Below are 18,252 nucleotides of genomic sequence, written 5' to 3'. Positions count from 1 at the left end.
CTCCATACCTATGTCCTTATGGATAGGGAGAAAAATATCTATTTTAATTTTGGATAAAGAAGCGAGGGTAATACCTATTGTTATCCGGGAACATATCCTATGCACACAAGCCCCACGTGTACAGTGTACACACTGCACATACCAATTAACAAATGCCACAAAAAAATCTATAAAAGTACGTTCATACATGTATTTTCAATTGTATATCTACGTGTAAAGTCGTACCTTCAAATTCATTTTACATAGAGATAAAAAAAAGCAAAATTTTTGATAGAAACCTTAAAACTGTGATTTTTTTTGTTACGGCTAAAATATAATCAATTTGAGGTTAATATTTTACGCGTAGGAGTAATACTATTGGAAGTACGTCTACGCAGTTTCTAGATTTTTTTTATGATATTTGTTATTTGGTATGCACGATGTATACACGTAAAGATTTGTGTGCACATGATATGTTCCCATCATTACACACTTTATCCATACCATTTTACGTGTGTAAAGCTCGAATCCAAAATTTTAAAACTCGTGTTCACATTATAAAAACGTTTCAAATTGGGTTGAATTCGTAGAAATGATTTATTGTATATAGAAGCACTTTTTGCAAGTTTTAGACCATTTCTATATAGAGCCCACATATAAATTACCTATACCCATTGGATAATTTTCATACCCAATAGGTATGGGAAAGCTAATTATAAAATAGATATGGGTTACCCATACCCTCCCCAGTGACATCTAAAACTCCAATTTAAACTCGATGAAAAGATGAGGAATGTAAAGTAGACTTATTCCGTTGAAAAATGGCCGCTTGAAGCTGATGCGGCCCGTGTCACAGGCGGCAGCAGATGCCGATCGAGACCGAGCAGGAGAAGCCCATCTGTCCCGTTTGTTTCGTGCTGAACGCTCGCGTCGCGTAGCGTGCGATGAGGCCGTGGAAGTGGAACTGGGCTTGAATCAAGGACACCACCGTTGCAGGCCTCGCTGATATGGGTTTAGTTCGCAGGCCCACATAAAATAGGCAAAACCTCTTTCTTTTTCCCAGACAACAAAATGCTCTTTTGCACTAATAAATAACGGAAGCATGAAATTACATTTCAAATTGCTAGTTTTAATTAAAAAAACAAAAACCCTTCAAATTGCGCTTGCAAAGCCACCGATATAAAACGTGTTTGAAGAAAAGGTTTGGGAACCCTTTACGTGAACAAAAAAAAAACTCATTAGAGCATGTTTAATTAAGTATTAGCTAAAAACTTTAAAAATTAATTAATATGAATTTTTCTGAAGCAACATTTTTATAGATTTAAAAAAAGACGCACCATTTAGCTGTTTGGGAAGCTTGCACGTGAAAAAAGATAAGTTAAAAAAAAGGAGAGAAATGAACTCACCCCAAGTCTTGCTTATTTGCAATCTTAATGCTAAAGACAGTCTACATTGCCTATGCGCTGATAGTATCTCTAACAGAATATACAAATTAGACTATCCAAACACCTATACAGCTATATCTCCAATTGATTTGGTAAGCCAAAATCGTTGCTCACGCCAACAGCTTCTTCATCTACCCTCTCCACTCCAACCCATATGACACTGCAACCCATATGTCAGCCTCTAACATCTCTTCTTCTTCCTCCTATTTCTCCATTCTTCCTTTGCTTCCGCTGGGGCCACCCTGAGCTACTCTCCATCCCTCTCCCTCCGTGCGGCGACGATGTTTGTGTGATGGCGGATGGCGACAGCGGATCCGTGAGCGCGCTAGGCGGGGTGGCTGACGCGGATGAAAGGAAGGCCGTCAACAAAGCGCGATACCCATGCTATAGTGGCGCTTGAGCTCACTGACGTCCCGTACACTCCCCAACCCTGTCGTTGCCGTGGGCTTCCTCCATGCCAGCGGAGGCAAAGGCTGTAAAAATCGCCGTTGAGAGGAGACAACGAGAGCTGAGGGCCCCCGAGTCCATGCAGGGACGGAGGCTGTGAAGGTCGTGTGGGGTTGAAGACGGCAACGACAGAGTAGAGGCCACGGTGGCGAGGAGGTATGTGTAGGCTGCGACGGTGGAGTAGAGGGGGAGGTGCGGGATGTGGCGGTGACGATGGCGGTGGCAAACGATGAAGACAATGATTGTCTCGTTAGGGGGATTGCGAGCGGGAAACCATGGTGGCGAGGAGGTGCGCAGCGGCAAAGTTCCACTTGATCTGCATCGCAAGTGGGAGGAAAGATAATAGGAGGTAGTTAGACCCACATATGGCAAGTGTAGTTGGCTCACCAAGTTTGGTAAGTAAGGGAAGGAGTTTGTCCAGTCGGATAGCTTGAAGAGTGGGATGAAGAGAATGCAATTTTTATCCACTGTTGCTAAACTTTGGTTTGAAGAGTAAAATAGAAAGGCTGTTGAAGATGTTCTTACGCTGTTACACGTCCATGCCCATTTTTCTCTCTGTCAAGATTCACTGGTATGCTTACATCAATACACTTTTTCTTGTTATATGTTTGTTACCTTATTAGCTATAGCCAATATTTATTTTTTTAATTTAATTTTGAGTTTTTTTTACCATAATTTATTTTCTTCTTTGGCTTTTAAATCAACAAAGAAACATATACATAAAATTGCTATAAATCATTTTAATTTCTTTTCACTTTGTTCATTTTTGCAGGTAAAACGATCATAACAATGGAAAAATCATAGGGGAAAAAAAAGAAAAAGTAGAGTCGTGAGTGCATGATTCTATCCACGAAGACTGAAATTTTGGTGCTTACGAATATTACACACGTATAGATGATTTTTTAACAGGATTTTCATCTTTAGAGCATATGTTACGAGACGTATTCACGGGTGTGAGTGTGGTGTTATGCGTCTGCCATACAATCCAAAAAAAAAAACAAAAATCATGGAGTAAAAACCTGATTCACGAATCAACGGTGATGATAACGCGCAAGAACAAGGAATAAGTTCATCTAAGGTCCCTTAACTTATCAACGAATCCGATTTTCGTCCTTCAACCACAAAACCAGATACAACGGGTCCCTTAACTATCAAAACCGGTGCATATTAGGTCCCTCGGCGGTTTTGGCTGACGTGGCGCCTGCGTGGCTAATTTTGACTCGGTCTCGATCTGACGTGGTATGACGTGGCCCTTACGTGGCAATTTGACCCGGGAAAATAATAAACCCCGTGGGACCCACATGTCAATTTCACACACAAAAAAATTAATAATAATGGTGGAACCCACGCTGCCCCACATGTCAGTCTAACTCACCCCTCCTCTTCTGCTTCCTCTCTCTCTTTCTCTCCTCTTTTCATCTCTCTCTTGTGCTAGGGGATGCGGCCGGCGATGACGATGGCGGCGGAAATGGAGAAGAGTGACTGCCAGGGGCATAGGTGTGACGTCGCTGGGGGCGCTTTGAGGCGGAAGTAGACTCTTACGACGTGGCCGTCGGAGGTGAGCGAGGTCGTCATGGACTCACGGGATTGGCGGTGTCGTCGGCAGCGGTGGAGCAGGAGTTGTAGTTGGAGTCCTTGTCGTCGACCTCGAGTTCGTCAATGTGCTCGAGCATCACCCACCATTAGTAGTCGCCGGCGGCGGAAGGTAGCGCCGCCATCTCCTGTTGGGTTTCCATGGGCCGCGGCGAGCGGATCGATATGGGTTCCTCGTCAGTCCGGCCGGAACAGTGTTTTCTTGCCTAAAACAATGATCATTCATTCATTCATCAACCCCGTCATAACACAAGCAAATGATGATGACGAAGCAAAATATACTCTAGTCAGCTAGTACTAGTCGCTATTGCTTCTACCTTTGTATGATTAGGCACATAAACGCGGAGCGGAGGTCGTCGGCTTTGGTGCCCCAGCCGAGGCCGTGGACGAAGAGCTTCCTGCTCACGGGATCGGCCTCCGCCGTGCGCCGCACGGTCGTCATCATCACTGGGGTCGTCTTCGCAGTCGGCCGCCTCTCCCCTCTCCCGCCGGCGAGGTGGCCCCCTCACCCGCCCACGTGGACGGCCGCCTTCGAGGATGCGCGCGTGTGTCGGCCGGTCGGCGGGACACGTTCATCCCGCCGCCGAGGATGCCGAGGTCGACGTCAACATCGTCCGCAGCCACGGCCGCGGCGGCGCTGCCTCCGCCGCCGGGCTGGTTCCTTTCTCTCCGCTAGTTTCCCTCCCACCGGCCGCCGCGCCGCGCCCCTTCTCCCAGCCGGACACCGTCCTCTCCCCGGCGCCCGTGAACCGGAGAGAAGAGAAAGAGGAGAGGGGAGAGAGATGAAGACAGAGAAGATGGTGAAGAGGAGAATCAGAATGACCCAGCGCAAGAGAGAGACGAAGAGAGGGGAGGAGGAGAGAGAGGAAGCAGAAGAGGAGGGGTTAATTAGACTGACATGTGGGGTCCGCGTGGGTCCCACCATTATTATTATTATTATTTTTATTGTGTGTGAAACTGACATGTGGGTCCCACGGGGTTTATTATTTTCCGGATCGAATTGCCACGTAAGGGCCACATCAGTGCCACGTCAGATCAAAACCGAGTCAAAATTAGCCACGTAGGTGCCACGTCAGCCAAAACCGCCATTGAAACCGCCGAGGGACCTAATATGCACCGGTTTTGATAGTTGAGGGACCAATTGTATCTGGTTTTGTGGTTGAAGGACGAAAATCGGATTCGTTGACAAGTTAAGGAACCTTAGATGAACTTATTCCCAAGAACAATCGGTACGATCCAACGGCCCAGAAACCACCGCATCGCACCGGACCAGCCCAACCATTTCGTCGAGCACCTCACGCACGCGCTCCCCTCCAAGCCCTAAACCCATTCCCCACCACCATGCGAGCCATCGGCGCCGCCGCCGCCGCCGCGAGGCGGCACGCGCACCTCCCCACCTCCTACTCCGCCGCCTTCTCCTCCTTCTCCGGCATCGGCGGCGGCGCCGGGCGCGGGCGTGGGCGCGGCCTCCCGCCCTCCGCGACGCCGCCGCGCGCCCCCGGTAGCCCCGTCCCGGACGACGACGACGGCGGCGGCGCGGATCCCTTCTCCTCCCCGGCCCCCATCGGCCGCGGCCGCGGGGAGGCCGTGATCCCGTCGGTCTCGTCGCCGCCGCTTCCCGGCGCCGGCCGCGGCCGTGGATCGCCGCCGCCCCTCGGTGAGGTCGCCCCCAAGCAACCGGTCCCCGCCAAGCTGTTCGACGCGCCGGCCGCCGAGGCCTCGTCCTCCGAGCCACCGCCACCGCCGCCGCCGCGCACGCTCCCTTCCGCTGGCGCTGGCCGCGGCGTGCCGCGGATGCAGCAGCCGCCAGTGGAGATGCCGCAGGAGGAGAACCGATTCATCCGACGCCGCGAGGAGAAGAAGAAGGCCGCGTCGGCGGCGCGTCCCGCTCCCAGCGGGCAGCCGAAGCTGTCGCCCGAGGACGCCGTGAAGCGCGCCATGGAGCTCCTGGGCGGTGGCGGCGACGACGATGGCGGGCGTGGCGGCAGGGGTCGTGGTGCCCGTGGTAGGGAGCGCGGGCGCGGCAGGGGACGTGATGGCGGCCGCGGCCGCCGCTCTGCTGATATGGAGGAGAAGCATGGGATCTACTTGGGGGACAATGCCGATGGCGACAGACTCCAGAAGCGGCTCGGCGAGGACAAGATGAAGATTTTTAACGAAGCGTTTGATGAGGCCGCAGATAACGCGCTGCCAGACCCGAAGCAGGATGCATATCTGGAGGCTTGTCACACCAATAACATGGTCTGTGCAGCAATGCGGTTGAATCCGCAAAATTGTTAGAGTTGTTAGATCTGGCCGTTCATGCAAGGTTCCTGAATTATTTGTTTCCTGTGGGTTTATGTATGCAGATCGAGTTTGAGCCAGAGTATCATGTGAATTTCAATAATCCAGATATCGAAGAGAAGCCACCTATGTCATTGGAGGATATGCTACAGAAGGTGAAGCCATTCATAGTTGCGTATGAGGGCATCCAGAACCAGGAGGAATGGGAGGTGATTTCTTTGATGGACCTTGTACTATATTATTTTTCTCCACAGAAATGTTTGTGCGAGTAGATGTTTTGGTACATATGTTCTCTTGCAGCATTGAGGAACCAGATTGCATTAGAAAATGCCGGAGAAAGCCTGCATAAATAGTGTAAATGATACTTTGTTTTTCCAGCAATAGGATTATAGCATGCTCAACGGGTGCAACGCTGCAAGTCTATAGTTGGATGGCATTAGAATCCTAGCTGCATTATCAAGTTTTCATAAATAAACTGATGAACTCGAGCATGTTAATAGACTTGTTCCCTGTTTGGAATAATCATTCAGCCTGATTGAGGCTTCAGAAATAATTCTAATGAGTTTGCAGATGCATATTGCTGTGGTACGTAAGTATGTTCACAGCCAGATTGGCCTAGCTTTGCACTGATATACCTAGATCGGGCTGAAAATGATATTAGTAGATTTTGTGTTGTTTCACCTTTCAGAACATGTTATTTGGTAAGCTGATTTATGCATTACAAATGGAGCGGATATAAGGTTTATACAAAGGATTTATTATCTTTGTTGCATGAACGCTGTCCAGCTGATTACTTAGTAATTGTGCCTGCTCCTTTCTGATGAGGTTAAACTGTAATCTCCAGATAAGTTTCAACTTGTTCTAAAATCCAAGTAAAGAGGGACTGTTGGCTACGTTAGATTAGAGATTTTAACAGGATTGGGTCATTCTAGCTTTTATGTATTTCCTGCAGTCCTGGACTTATTGAACTAAAAGAATATCTATTATTCCGCTTCCATGTTTCTGCTAATCAGCTTTAAGTCCCTGTTTGGAAATTCCTGTATGACACCACATTAGACACTTGTCTCATAGGCTTCTACTATTACATGAACCAGTACATGCTTGAACTTGCAGCTGTATTCGCCTTGCTGCTAAAATGAGTTTTTTTTTTTTTGGTGATGTATACAACTGACCCAGTATAATGTACCGTATCACTAATAGGAAGCTGTGAAAGATGTAATGGCAAGGGCACCCCATATGAAGGAGCTGATAGATATGTACAGTGGCCCTGATGTTGTAACTGCAAAGCAACAAGAAGAAGAGCTGCAAAGAGTGGCCAACACTCTCCCAGGAAATATACCCTCTTCAGTAAAGCGGTTTACTGATAAAACTCTACTGTCTCTTAAGGTTTGTTTTCTTGTTATAATTGATGCTCTGAACAGTATACACATTTTTATAGAGAACATTATTCATAATATTAATGGTCTGATATTTGAATGTTGTCATCTTTATAATTCAACTTCTGATTTCTGAATCTCCAGTGGTGATAGAATAACACAATTCCTGTCTAATTTTCTAACTTGATAGACATGTGAAATTATAGTATCACCCTTTCTAAGCTTGCTTTCAAAAATAGAGCTGTATTCAATTAGCATTTGAAATTTGAATTCTAGCTACACAAATGATCAATTTAGCTTTTTTTAATGCAATGTATCTACAATTTAATGGTTCGTTCCAACCATCAAGGCATAAAGTCCCTCTGTAGTCTGACATGCCCTGTGGTCTGGTCTTACTAAGCTAGTTCTATAACATGTCTGTGTTTATCATCACTTGCCATCTGAGATGATATATTTGATAGTTTCTTATCCTATTGCTCTCAAAGATGGCGAAGTGCACATGCTTTAAGTTGGCTAGTTCACCTGACTGAAGTACTCTACATGTTGGAGATTCTGTTATCATCACATGTGCAAAATTTACCATACTGGTTGTCATCATCTTGTTTGATAAAATATTTTCATAGCCATTAGAACTTTTTACCTGTATTCATATTACAAAAAGAAGTCTGGAGACCCTGTTCAGTGTGTTTATGTATTCCTATTTGTTTCACCTTCCTTTGAAGAAACACAAGGTGCTGCTTATTGAGATGAATTCGTTCTTGTTTCTCCTTATATCTTTTGCAGAACAATCCAGGCTGGGGTTTTGACAAGAAATGCCAATTCATGGACAAGTTTGCTCGTGAAGTTTCAGAGCTATACAAATAGAAAACTCCCATACACTGTTGTAAGATCTCACTTAGCCCCAGGAAGATTTTGTGGTTTATTTTTTCTATTTTGAGAAAAGTGAGGTTTTCTTTAGTCTGTGCACTTCTTTTCCTTTGTATTGGTATGCTAATTAGATAAATAAAATCACTGATAAACATGTACATTTCTTTTGGGAGATGTTTACTTGGGTGCTCTAGTATGAGATCTGCTATGATCTCAGCCCTTCAATTCCTGGGCCATCCAAACAACGCTGATTGCAACTCCCCTACCCTTTTTGTTAATATTTTAAGTTCTTAAGGTGCTATATCGACTGGTCATATTTTGAATTGACCATGGGGTTGATCTGATTCCTGCCTCATTTTTATATTTGGGGTAGTCTAGCAATAGATGGAATTTTGTGCTCAAGGCCAGCTCTCTGCAGGGAGTGCTCCTTCAGTTAGCAAGTAATGGAAATGTTTCCAACAAAACCTAATCTGGTAATAATGTCCTGCCCAATAAGTGCCACTGAAGAAGAAGGTTTTATGATCACTCCACATGGCCCTGATCAAGAATCTTTTATTAGATACTTGGCCGTCGGCCGATATCATAGCCCACAAGAAAACCAGCAAGTGATCAACTCTCTTATCATGGATTTCTGAAAACAAGAGCCTGGTGTTTTCAGGAAAGCATGCCAAAACAACTCCAAATAGACAGAAACACCTTATTTTATGGTTTTTGATACACCGCCATCCATATTTTTCTTAATATGGTTATCTATGACTATGATACACCGCCACCTGTATTTTTCTTTTCTAAAAATTCTGTGTGTATTGTATTGTATGTCGTTCCACATGAGAGCAGAAATGCCTACCTAGCTACTTCTCTATTGCTCAATCACTGTGGCTCGGTACAAACCATTTCTTTTACTATACAAAAATGAAGCTAAAATCATTGGAAGCACACTTAAGTATCTGCTGAGTATGGTCTGGGATCACCATAACTAGTTCCCTTGAACTCATAGCCCATCTTTGTATCAATCTCTTCACAAGGTATATAGCTAACCAAATTCTCCATCAAATGGCCAGGTCCCTAGATCACAGACATTTTAAGAGATCACTTATTAGCTTATCTGGTATTAAATTTAGGGCACAATTGTGCAATTGTATTGGTTGGGAGTAAATTGCTGGAGTTACCTTAAGCCTCTGAATCATGCTGTCGAAGGGGTTGGTTCTCGTTGTTCTGGCTGTCAAGCGGCATGTACTGGGACATGATGGCCATGATCTCCGAGTCCATGTACGACTGCACAAATCACATCAAACATTTTTCTTTTTCAACATCACATACTTGCAACAGTTTCAGTTTAATTATATTCCTTTTCTTGTTAGAAAAAAACATACCCTGAGTCTGTACTTGTAGAACACATAGCCGGCAATCCCCACGCCGGCTACGCACGACGCCACCAATATAGTGATGAACCAGCCGAACCTTGACATGCTGTTGGCTGCATTATAAACCCAAAATTTAGCTATGTTTCATATTTTCATGTCGAAAAGCAAAGTGTTTCATGCCATCGTCACATGAAATTGGAACTATCTTCATCCGTTTCATAATATAAGACTTTTTAACATTGCTCACATTCGTATAGATGTTAATAAATTTAGACACGTGTGTGTCTAGATTCATTAACATCCATATAAATGTGGGTAAATGCTAGAAAGTCTTGCATTATGAAATGGAGGGAGTAGATTTTTATGTGATGTATTATCACCTATGCATGTGTCCTCTCCTCTTATGTAGATCTGGTTGCCCTTGCACTTGCACTCGTAGTTGCCCCAGGTGTTCTTGCAGTGGCAGTTAGGGCAAGTGCACGCAAGCTTCTCCTTGCATTCATCCAAATCTGAAAGGGTAACACATGGAGCACAGAATTTTGTTCAGTATTTCATCAGTTCTGTTAATCTACACCCACCACTACTAGCCCATCAATCACTTGATAGTCCAGTAGTAATTGTATGCCAATATGTCAGTTTCAGAAGTTATTTTTCTTCAGAGAAGTTTCAGAAATATGTTTACCTTCACATTTGTGGCCATCTCCTTGGAAACCCGGGGGGCATCGGCATCCAGTCAATGCAGTGTCCTATGAAATTGTGCAGAGAGTGATTAGCAAAGATCATAACAAACAACGAGAGGTTTTTCTGCAAGTGAAGGCTAGAGAGTTACAGAGCAAGCAGAGAACGTCTGATGACCCCTAGTCTCTGACCAGCAGCCTCCGTTGTCCACCGTACACCTGCCTGGCCCAACAGCTGAAACAAAAAGAACAAACATGCAATTACATTAAAATTCAAAACATGGTGAGCCTGAAATCGAGGTTCCTTTGGAATGCATGAATTTTACAGAATTTTCATGGCCTATCGACCAACTATACCTTTGCAACCGATGTACCCGTCGCCCTCGTACTGGACGCCATTCACCACTGGGCACTCGCACACCCTACCCCTGAACGTGTCCTGCGTATTGTTGTGAACACGACGCCAGAAAAAATCAGATTAAAAAAGCTTTATCGATATCAGACAATTACATCGAGATGATACAATTAATCTATAAAACCATGTAGTACCTTGCAAGCCGTAACGTTGGTTTTCTCGTCTCTCCAGCAACCGCCGTTCCTGTGCAGGCACTCGTTCGTCTCGATATCTACAGTTGAAGAAATGAAAACAGAGATTTCATTAGAATTTCATTCCAATTTTTCAGAATTCCACGAAACAAAACAATATGTTTCTCTGCGTTTTCTACGCACCATTGCTCAAGCAGACGCGAGGTTCAGTGCCCTCCTTGAAGCCGGCACAGACAGCTTTCAGCACGGCCGTCCTCTCCAGTTTCCCTTCATTTTTCACAACCATTTTTGTTTTTTTAATAATGGAATGTAACATCTATGTCTTTACTCAAAGAGCTACAGTTAATTATTACAGAAAGCTATTTTTATTGTTGTTAGGAATCTCTAATCAGCTTCAGTGTTTGCAAGTAACTAATTTGTTCTTAATTATCATTCTTGGCGAAAGAGATGTGCCAACCAACCTCTGTACTGGACGTTGTTGATGACGAGAGTAGGCAAGATGGTCACATCCCCTCGCGATCCACGGCCAATCTGATCAAAGGCACCAAAACCACCGACGTTAATGGCTTAACACATCATGTAATGCAAGAGACCTGCGAGATTGTGACTGGCCAACATCTCTGACACCTGAAGATTAAAACGCTAAAAAAAATTCTTCTCCTAATGACACCATGAACAGTATAGTTTCAGTCACTTTGCATATATACCTGATCTTCCTGCTCTTTGGCCAAGACGGCGTTGTCGGTGTCGGCCTCTGGATCGCCCATACATTCCAGCACCTTGTCAAGCGACAGACCTAAGGAAAGAAAAAGGTCAAGAACAAAAGAACATTTGCTATTATAAAAGCACCAAATTCAAATTATAGTGTCTACAGATAATACGCATGTGCGGATATGTTTTTAATACGGAGTTAGGAAAGTGGATCTTTTTTAAAAGTTACATATGAACAATTGCACATATGTTTTTAATATGGAGTTAGGAAAGCGGATCTTTTGGAAAAGTTACATATGCAGTATGTTTTTAATATGGAGTTAGGAAAGTGGATCTTTTCTAAAAGTTACATATGCACATACTACATCCGTTCTAAAATATAGTAACCGACGCATCCTAGTATTCATATTTATCCAGATTTATAGTAGTAAGATGTGTTCAATTCAGCTTTAGTTTGATACACGAAACGATTTAACTATTTTTTGATAAAAAATATGACGTCATAAATATAAACCACTCCCATTAGTGAATTTAAGTACTTTTTGCTGGCCTCTATATCTTTGTAGACATACTCAAGGTACATGCGTGTGATATGCATAATACTCCCTCCTTTTTAAATTGATCATCATATAAAGAAATCTAAATTTTCTTAAATTGATCATCATATAATTGCATGGACATGAATTTCATCGGAATACAATTAATATAGCATGGGAGAATCTGTACATACTAGGGTGTAATTGATATGGTGTTTTAATCGATACATACATTGTGAGAGAATGTGTATATGATGTCTTGATTGATGCAATTTAAATTATCCTTGATCTTGATGCATAAGCATATATGATGATCATTTTGGGATGGAGGGAGTATAATACTCAAGGTGCGTCTTTCGTGTAATGGCAAATTAGAGCAAGTAACGAAGAACGATGAACTGATCGATGAGCATATGCACACTGAATGTATGGTACCATGGATCTCATTCTCACCTAGGGCCTTGACGACGTCCTCGGCGCAGCCCTTGCTGTACTTCTTCTCCTTCATGGAGCACCTGATCTTGTAGTCCATGACGTAGTCCCACCACGCCCATGGCCGCCCGGTCTCGTTGGCCACCCGGTGCACGCACAGCTGCCTCAGGTTCTCCACCACCACGTCCTTCCCCTCGTACCCCTCCCCGAAATCCTGCTCCGGGTCCGGCGCACAATACCTGCACGCACCCATCCTCACCGGAGCTCGATCAACCACTCCATCGATTCATGGCGCATGATGGTGTCCCCACCGGAGACGAAGAAGAGGATACTATGATACTCTTTCCGTTTTTCAGTTTTTCAGTGTATGACGTCGTTAACTTTTTTTTATATGTGTTTGATCATACACCTTATTGAAAAAAAAATGTAATCACCATTTATTTCATTGTAACTTAATTTGTCGTCAAATGTTTTGTAATTAAGCATGTCTTAATTTTTTTAGGCAAAATTGGTTATATAGCATCGAAAGTTCACATTTTTGGTTTTATAGCACCGAAAGTTACCGGTTCACTTTAATAGCATCCAAAGTTCACCATGTTCCTATTTTTAGCACTTCCGTCAATTTTTCCGTCCGTCTTGATCGTTATTGATCGCCACACACATGATATGACATTTCTACCCCTCATTGACATACATTATACTTATACTTGTGAGGGGTACAAACGTCATATCGTATGTGTGGCTGGATCAAGACGGACGGAAAACGATCGAGAATTGACGGAAGTGTTAAAAATGGGAACATGGTGAACTTTGGGTGTTCTTAAAGTGAACCGGTAACTTTCGGTGCTATAAAACCAAAAACGTGAACTTTCGATGTTATATAACCAATTTTGCCTTTTTTTTATTTGCATAATTTTTTTTAATAAAATGAATGGTCAAAAGTTTGTAAAAAAAAAGTAACAATGTCCAATATTTTTTAAAAAAGAGGTACTTCATATTATAAGTAGTCTAAGTTTAACCAAATTTATAGAAAACTTAGCAACATTTCCGACACAAAAGAAAAATATTATCAATATACATAAATGTTAGTTTTAGTGAAACCAATTTGGTGTTGTAGATGTTACTAATTTTTCTATAAACTTAATCAAATTTAAGTTTGGATATAAGAAAAGTGAAAACGACGTAATAATAATATAAAATGAAGGAAGTATGATTAAAAAAAAAGAAATCGAAACGATTTATAATCTGAAACGAAGGAAGTCACTTGCCTGCCATGGTTGATGCACTGGGACTTGCACTGCTGGGTGAGCTTGAAGGCCTCGGGGCAGTACCAGGTGATGTAGTGCGGGGTGAAGAGGGCGTAGCCACCTCTCTCCATGATCTGGGCGTGGCCGCGGAAGCCGCGGACGAACTCCATCTGCTCGTCGCACCGGGCGCCGCACTCGTCGTTGCTGTTGGTCCACAGCTCGTACTCCACCCGCTCGTCGGGGTGGGGCATCGACTCGCGCCAGTCCAGCTTCACCACCACCTCCACCGCCGCCTCTGACGACGGCGACGGCGACGACATCCTCTTGAGGGACTCGCCGAACGCGCGGTTGACCAGCGCGGACGGGATGCTGATCCGGTCGATGTACTCCGTCTCCGGCGACTCCTCCGGCGTGTCCATCGTCAGCAGCTGCTCGTCCACGTTGTCCGCGATCAGCACCGCCGCCGCGCCCGCCTGCTGCGCGTTCCACGCCTTCAGCGCGAAGTAGCACTCTGAATATCAACAAACGGAACAGTTTGTCAGGCTCACATACATACAGGGGGCGTAAGTGGCTAACCCGGCGTAAGCCCACTTATAGGTCAAAATAAACGGGCTCGTGGTTTATTTTGATTTACTACAGTGGATTTCGCGGGTTGGTCACTTACATCCCACATAGTCATAGTATGTAAGGTTATCACCGACAAAAGAAATTAAACCATAATGTTTATTAGCGATTAAAAATAATTTATTGGTAAATTTTTTATATACATGTTCTTAGCGATTTAAAAGTTAATGCTGAAAAATAAATTACGGTAAAAAATAACCAAAATATACTTAAAATAAAGATTTAAAATTCAAATAGTTGACTGATAAGTTAAAGAATAAAAATTCAAACGATGAAGCTGATTATCTGCATTAAAAATATTAAAATTGCTTCTTCTTTATTGCAACTAAAATGCACTGAATTGAGTGAGAATTTCAGTATATTAGTACAGAATAAGTGGGTCAATTTGCAATTCCTATTTCATAATCTGATGGTAAAAGTGTCCTGGTGCAGAGTTCAGAATCTGATGGAGAGTGGCTTGGAAACGAAGGATGAACAGGTTGTTCAGTGCTGCCTTTGGCTTGAAGGAATTGAGAGACACCTGCTGATTGGTAGTGGAGGAGTTGTGATCAAGTGCGTTGCAGTGGTTGGATCAAATACCGAATCAGGTATGAGATTCAAAATTCAAAGTTGCAATGGATAAATGTACGGCATATGTATCAAGAACCTATTCTCGCTTTCCTTGGTTCAGAGTTATCTGAAACTCTGACGGAAAGAAAGGAACAAACTCGTCGAAATGCTTAAAGTTGAGCCGAATCCCGAAAGTAATTAAACTAAGTGTGTGTTTGAATCTTATAAGTAGTGAATAAGAAGTGGTTAACATGTCTTCAATAATGGCTCTGAACTAAGATTCCGTCCTAGTTATTGGTATTATGTTAGGTAGTATTCTGCAATATTGGACTTGTTTTTCCAGGCGAAACAAACAAAACAATTTGATTCAGAGTAAGTGATCTCAGTTCTCAAACAATTTCAAAAATAAATTAAAAAGTTTTGGTCTACCATCGTTCAACTCTGCTTTCAGAACTGAATTATAAATTCCCTTCCCTCGCCACAATAAAAAAAATATATATGAATGCAATCTTTCAGACTTCTAAAGTTGGACAACAATCCACATCAAAGAATTAAAATACTATACAACTTAACCATCATGCCTACCTTGATACTCTCTTGCTAACCATTTCTTTTGTTGTTTTTTTAATCAGTGGACTAGCTAACCATTGGATTGACACAACCCATTAACAGAACAAAAATTGGCATGACTTAGAACATTGGAATCAAATCATCACCAAACCAAACTCTCAAAATCCAAATAATCATCAAAAACTAATACTACTTCTCAAGTTTGTTCAGTTCAGACTTGCAGACTTTGGAACACAAATTTCTTGAAAAATACTTATGCAAATCAAAACAAGCACAAACTAATTGAATCAATCATTGGAAGTTTGAAATCAATCTCCTACCTCCACGGTCGAGCAGGAGGATGACCGGGCGGCGAGACTTGGACTTGAACTTGGCGTCGAACTCGGCGCAGCCGGTGGCCTTCTTGTCGGGGTAGACGACGACGCCGGTGAGCGTGCCGCCGTAGTCCGGCACGCCGAAGTTGCCGATGGCGGCGTCGTGGTGCCCCCGGATGTGCTCCGGCGAGAGCACCCTCACGCTGCTCTTCTCCACCACGAACCTCCCCATCGCCGGCACGGCGGCGCCCACCACCGCCACCACGACGACGATCAAGAACGGCACGGCCCCAATCCCGGCGAGCCATGGCGCCCTCCTCGCCATTGCTGCAACTCGATCACCTCTCTCTCTCTCTCTCTCTCTCTCTCTCTCTCTCTTTCCAAGAGGCGACGAGAGGAGGAGGGAAGAAGACGACTTCAAAGAAGAAGAAGATGATGAAGCTTATGCTTGGTGGGCACCAAGATTAGGTGGCTCTCGCTCGCAAGTAGTATAAATTAAATAGAAATTTAAGGAAAAAAATGTTCTTGCTGTTAATTAACAACTGTGAGACGAGCTCAACCGTGCAAAGGGGAATGGATGGATGGATGAAAAAAAACAAAGGATATCACGAGAAGAAGATGAAAAAATTGTGATCTTTTGAGAGGAAAAAATAAATGGGATTGGATTGCTTGGGTTGTACTGAAATCCGTTTGGTTCGAGAGGGGCAAAGGTGTCAACTTTTGTGACGTAGAAGAGAAGGTGAGAGGAGGAGAGGTGTGAGGCAGCATCCAACTACTAGCAGATGGGGTGGTATATAGAGTAGGAGCGCGAAAGCGACAATTTTTTTTTGACAAACTGATGAACTGGAAATTTTGGAATTGAGACTGTTTTGAGATGAAATTCACTTGGGGATTATTAATTGATGATGCTTTCATGATGTTAAGAGTTGGAGTAATATCTACAAGATGAGGTCAACATGACCCTGACCTGTTCTCTGATGATAGAAAAACATTTTTTTTCCAGGATGCAGGTATCTATCAGAACTGCTGCTACACGCCGGGGCGGGCTCACATCAAGAATGCTTACTTGTAATTGCAGCAAAAACAAGGAAAAACAAGGGAAAAATAATTAATTAATTTTGCATGTCTGATGGTTCACAAGTTCGATCATATTGTCCATATGGAATATATGCCTTGTAGTGATACGATATTTCTTCAGATGTAACACTGCACTTGTTCTGAAACTATATTATTTGAGGGGGTGTTATGTGGGTGATTGCTTACCTTAATGGACACATCATGCCCAACTAAAATCCGTCTCTGAACTTTCAATTTCTTGTTGAGGACACAGTACGTACTTGCATTGCTTGCTTCAAAGACAACTCTTGTCTGAGAGAGAGAGGAGATCCAGCAGCAGTGTTCTGCAATTCTATGCGTATGGTAGAAGGGAAAAGATCAACACACTTCCTAGTCTGTTCTTCTGGATGGGCATATTGCAGGAATTGTGTGGATTTCATCAGAAACAATAGGTGAAAAATGTTGTTTTTTTTCTGGTAAAAAGGGTCGCTTTGGTAATTAACTTGGTCGGCTGAGTCTTGATCGGGTTTGGTCTCCTGTTATTAGTGCAACCGGGCAAAGCACGGCAGGTTAGAGTCGAGACTGACCGATTCTTCAGTGGACACGAGTGGGTTGACGGTCACGCGTGCTCGTTGGGTTTGGGTTTGTACTGCTCCGTATTCACTATCTATTGACATTTTAGGAAGACTTGCAAAAAGTGATAGTATACTACTACCTCCATCCCAAAATATTTGACGCCGTTGACTTTTTTAAAAATATTTGACCGTTCGTCTTATTCAAAAAATTTAAGTAATTGTTAATTCTTTTCCTATCATTTGATTTATTGTTAAATATATTTTTATGTATACATATAGTTTTACACATTTTACAAAAGTTTTTGAATAAGACGAACGGTCAAACATATTTAAAAAAGTCAACGGCGTCAAACATTTAGGGAAGGAGGGAGTAGTTGCTGAGTTGAGTTAGGAACTCCACCTCCACATACGGAAAACAAATATTATTATTAACACATGATTAATTAAATGTTAGTCTAATAAATTTAAAAAAATGGATTAATATGATTTTTAAAACAACTTTCTTATAAAAAAACTTGTGAAAAAAAAACATATCATTTAGCAGGTTGAATAAACGTGTGGGCGGAAAAAAAAGTGTGTTGGGAAAGAAGGACGACCATAGCCTTAAAGGAGATTTTCTTCCTTCTTTCTCAACTTATCTCCCTCGTTTTCTATGCGCGTGCTTTTCAAACTGCTAAGCAGTGTAATTTTTTTTTAAAAAAAGTTATATACGGAAGTTGCTTTAGAAAATCATATTAATCTATTTTTAATGTAAGCCAGCTCTCTTGCACACTGCTATTTCTAAAAGTCTGGTCTCATTCTAAATGTTAGGATTTGAGTTTAAGATTAATTTTTAGTGGATTTTTTCGGCGCTCTTAAAAAAATTCTACCTAAACTTATTCTCAACAATCACATTTAAAAATGTTAGCATTTGAGAAAAAGCATTGTCAAGCGACGCCAATGTTCTAGGTATGATTCCTTATAATGATCGAATGGTAGATTTTTAGATATTTTTTTAAGAATGGTTCTAACTTCGAAATTTAATTTTAGGTCTAGAATGAAATTTTGAAGTTACCTAAACG

The 18,252-nt window shown here is 42.9% G+C and overlaps 2 protein-coding genes and 1 long non-coding RNA gene across 3 annotated transcripts; 2 read left to right on the top strand and 1 right to left on the bottom strand.

The window, feature by feature from the left end:
- The first annotated feature begins 4,779 nt into the window (after window positions 1–4,779).
- On the top strand, window positions 4,780–8,291 carry LOC9272258 (uncharacterized). The gene is made up of 4 exons (XM_015787386.3): window positions 4,780–5,705; window positions 5,813–5,956; window positions 6,948–7,133; window positions 7,907–8,291. The coding sequence occupies exons 1-4, from the start codon at window positions 4,806–4,808 to the stop codon at window positions 7,985–7,987; spliced, it is 1,311 nt and encodes a 436-aa protein (XP_015642872.1). The 5' UTR covers window positions 4,780–4,805; the 3' UTR covers window positions 7,988–8,291.
- Window positions 8,292–8,641: 350 nt separating this feature from the next.
- On the bottom strand, window positions 8,642–16,326 carry LOC4341771 (vacuolar-sorting receptor 6). The gene is made up of 14 exons (XM_015787382.2): window positions 15,567–16,326; window positions 13,525–14,014; window positions 12,278–12,495; window positions 11,285–11,373; window positions 11,039–11,108; window positions 10,761–10,844; window positions 10,581–10,657; window positions 10,389–10,470; window positions 10,184–10,266; window positions 10,037–10,100; window positions 9,735–9,863; window positions 9,364–9,467; window positions 9,160–9,265; window positions 8,642–9,055 (listed from the first exon to the last, which is right to left on the bottom strand). The coding sequence occupies exons 1-13, from the start codon at window positions 15,883–15,885 to the stop codon at window positions 9,161–9,163; spliced, it is 1,914 nt and encodes a 637-aa protein (XP_015642868.1). The 5' UTR covers window positions 15,886–16,326; the 3' UTR covers window positions 8,642–9,055; window position 9,160.
- LOC112939251 (uncharacterized) lies at window positions 14,560–16,828 on the top strand. The gene is made up of 2 exons (XR_003242797.2): window positions 14,560–14,714; window positions 16,564–16,828. It is a non-coding gene; the product is annotated as an uncharacterized lncRNA (long non-coding RNA).
- The last annotated feature ends 1,424 nt before the right edge of the window (window positions 16,829–18,252 follow it).

The sequence above is a fragment of the Oryza sativa genome, chromosome 6 (assembly GCF_034140825.1).
Source record: "Oryza sativa Japonica Group chromosome 6, ASM3414082v1".
Classification (NCBI taxonomy): Eukaryota; Viridiplantae; Streptophyta; class Magnoliopsida; order Poales; family Poaceae; genus Oryza; species Oryza sativa.
The sequence above is the reverse complement of the archived record's forward strand: the minus strand, read 5'-3'. Positions and strand labels throughout refer to the sequence as shown.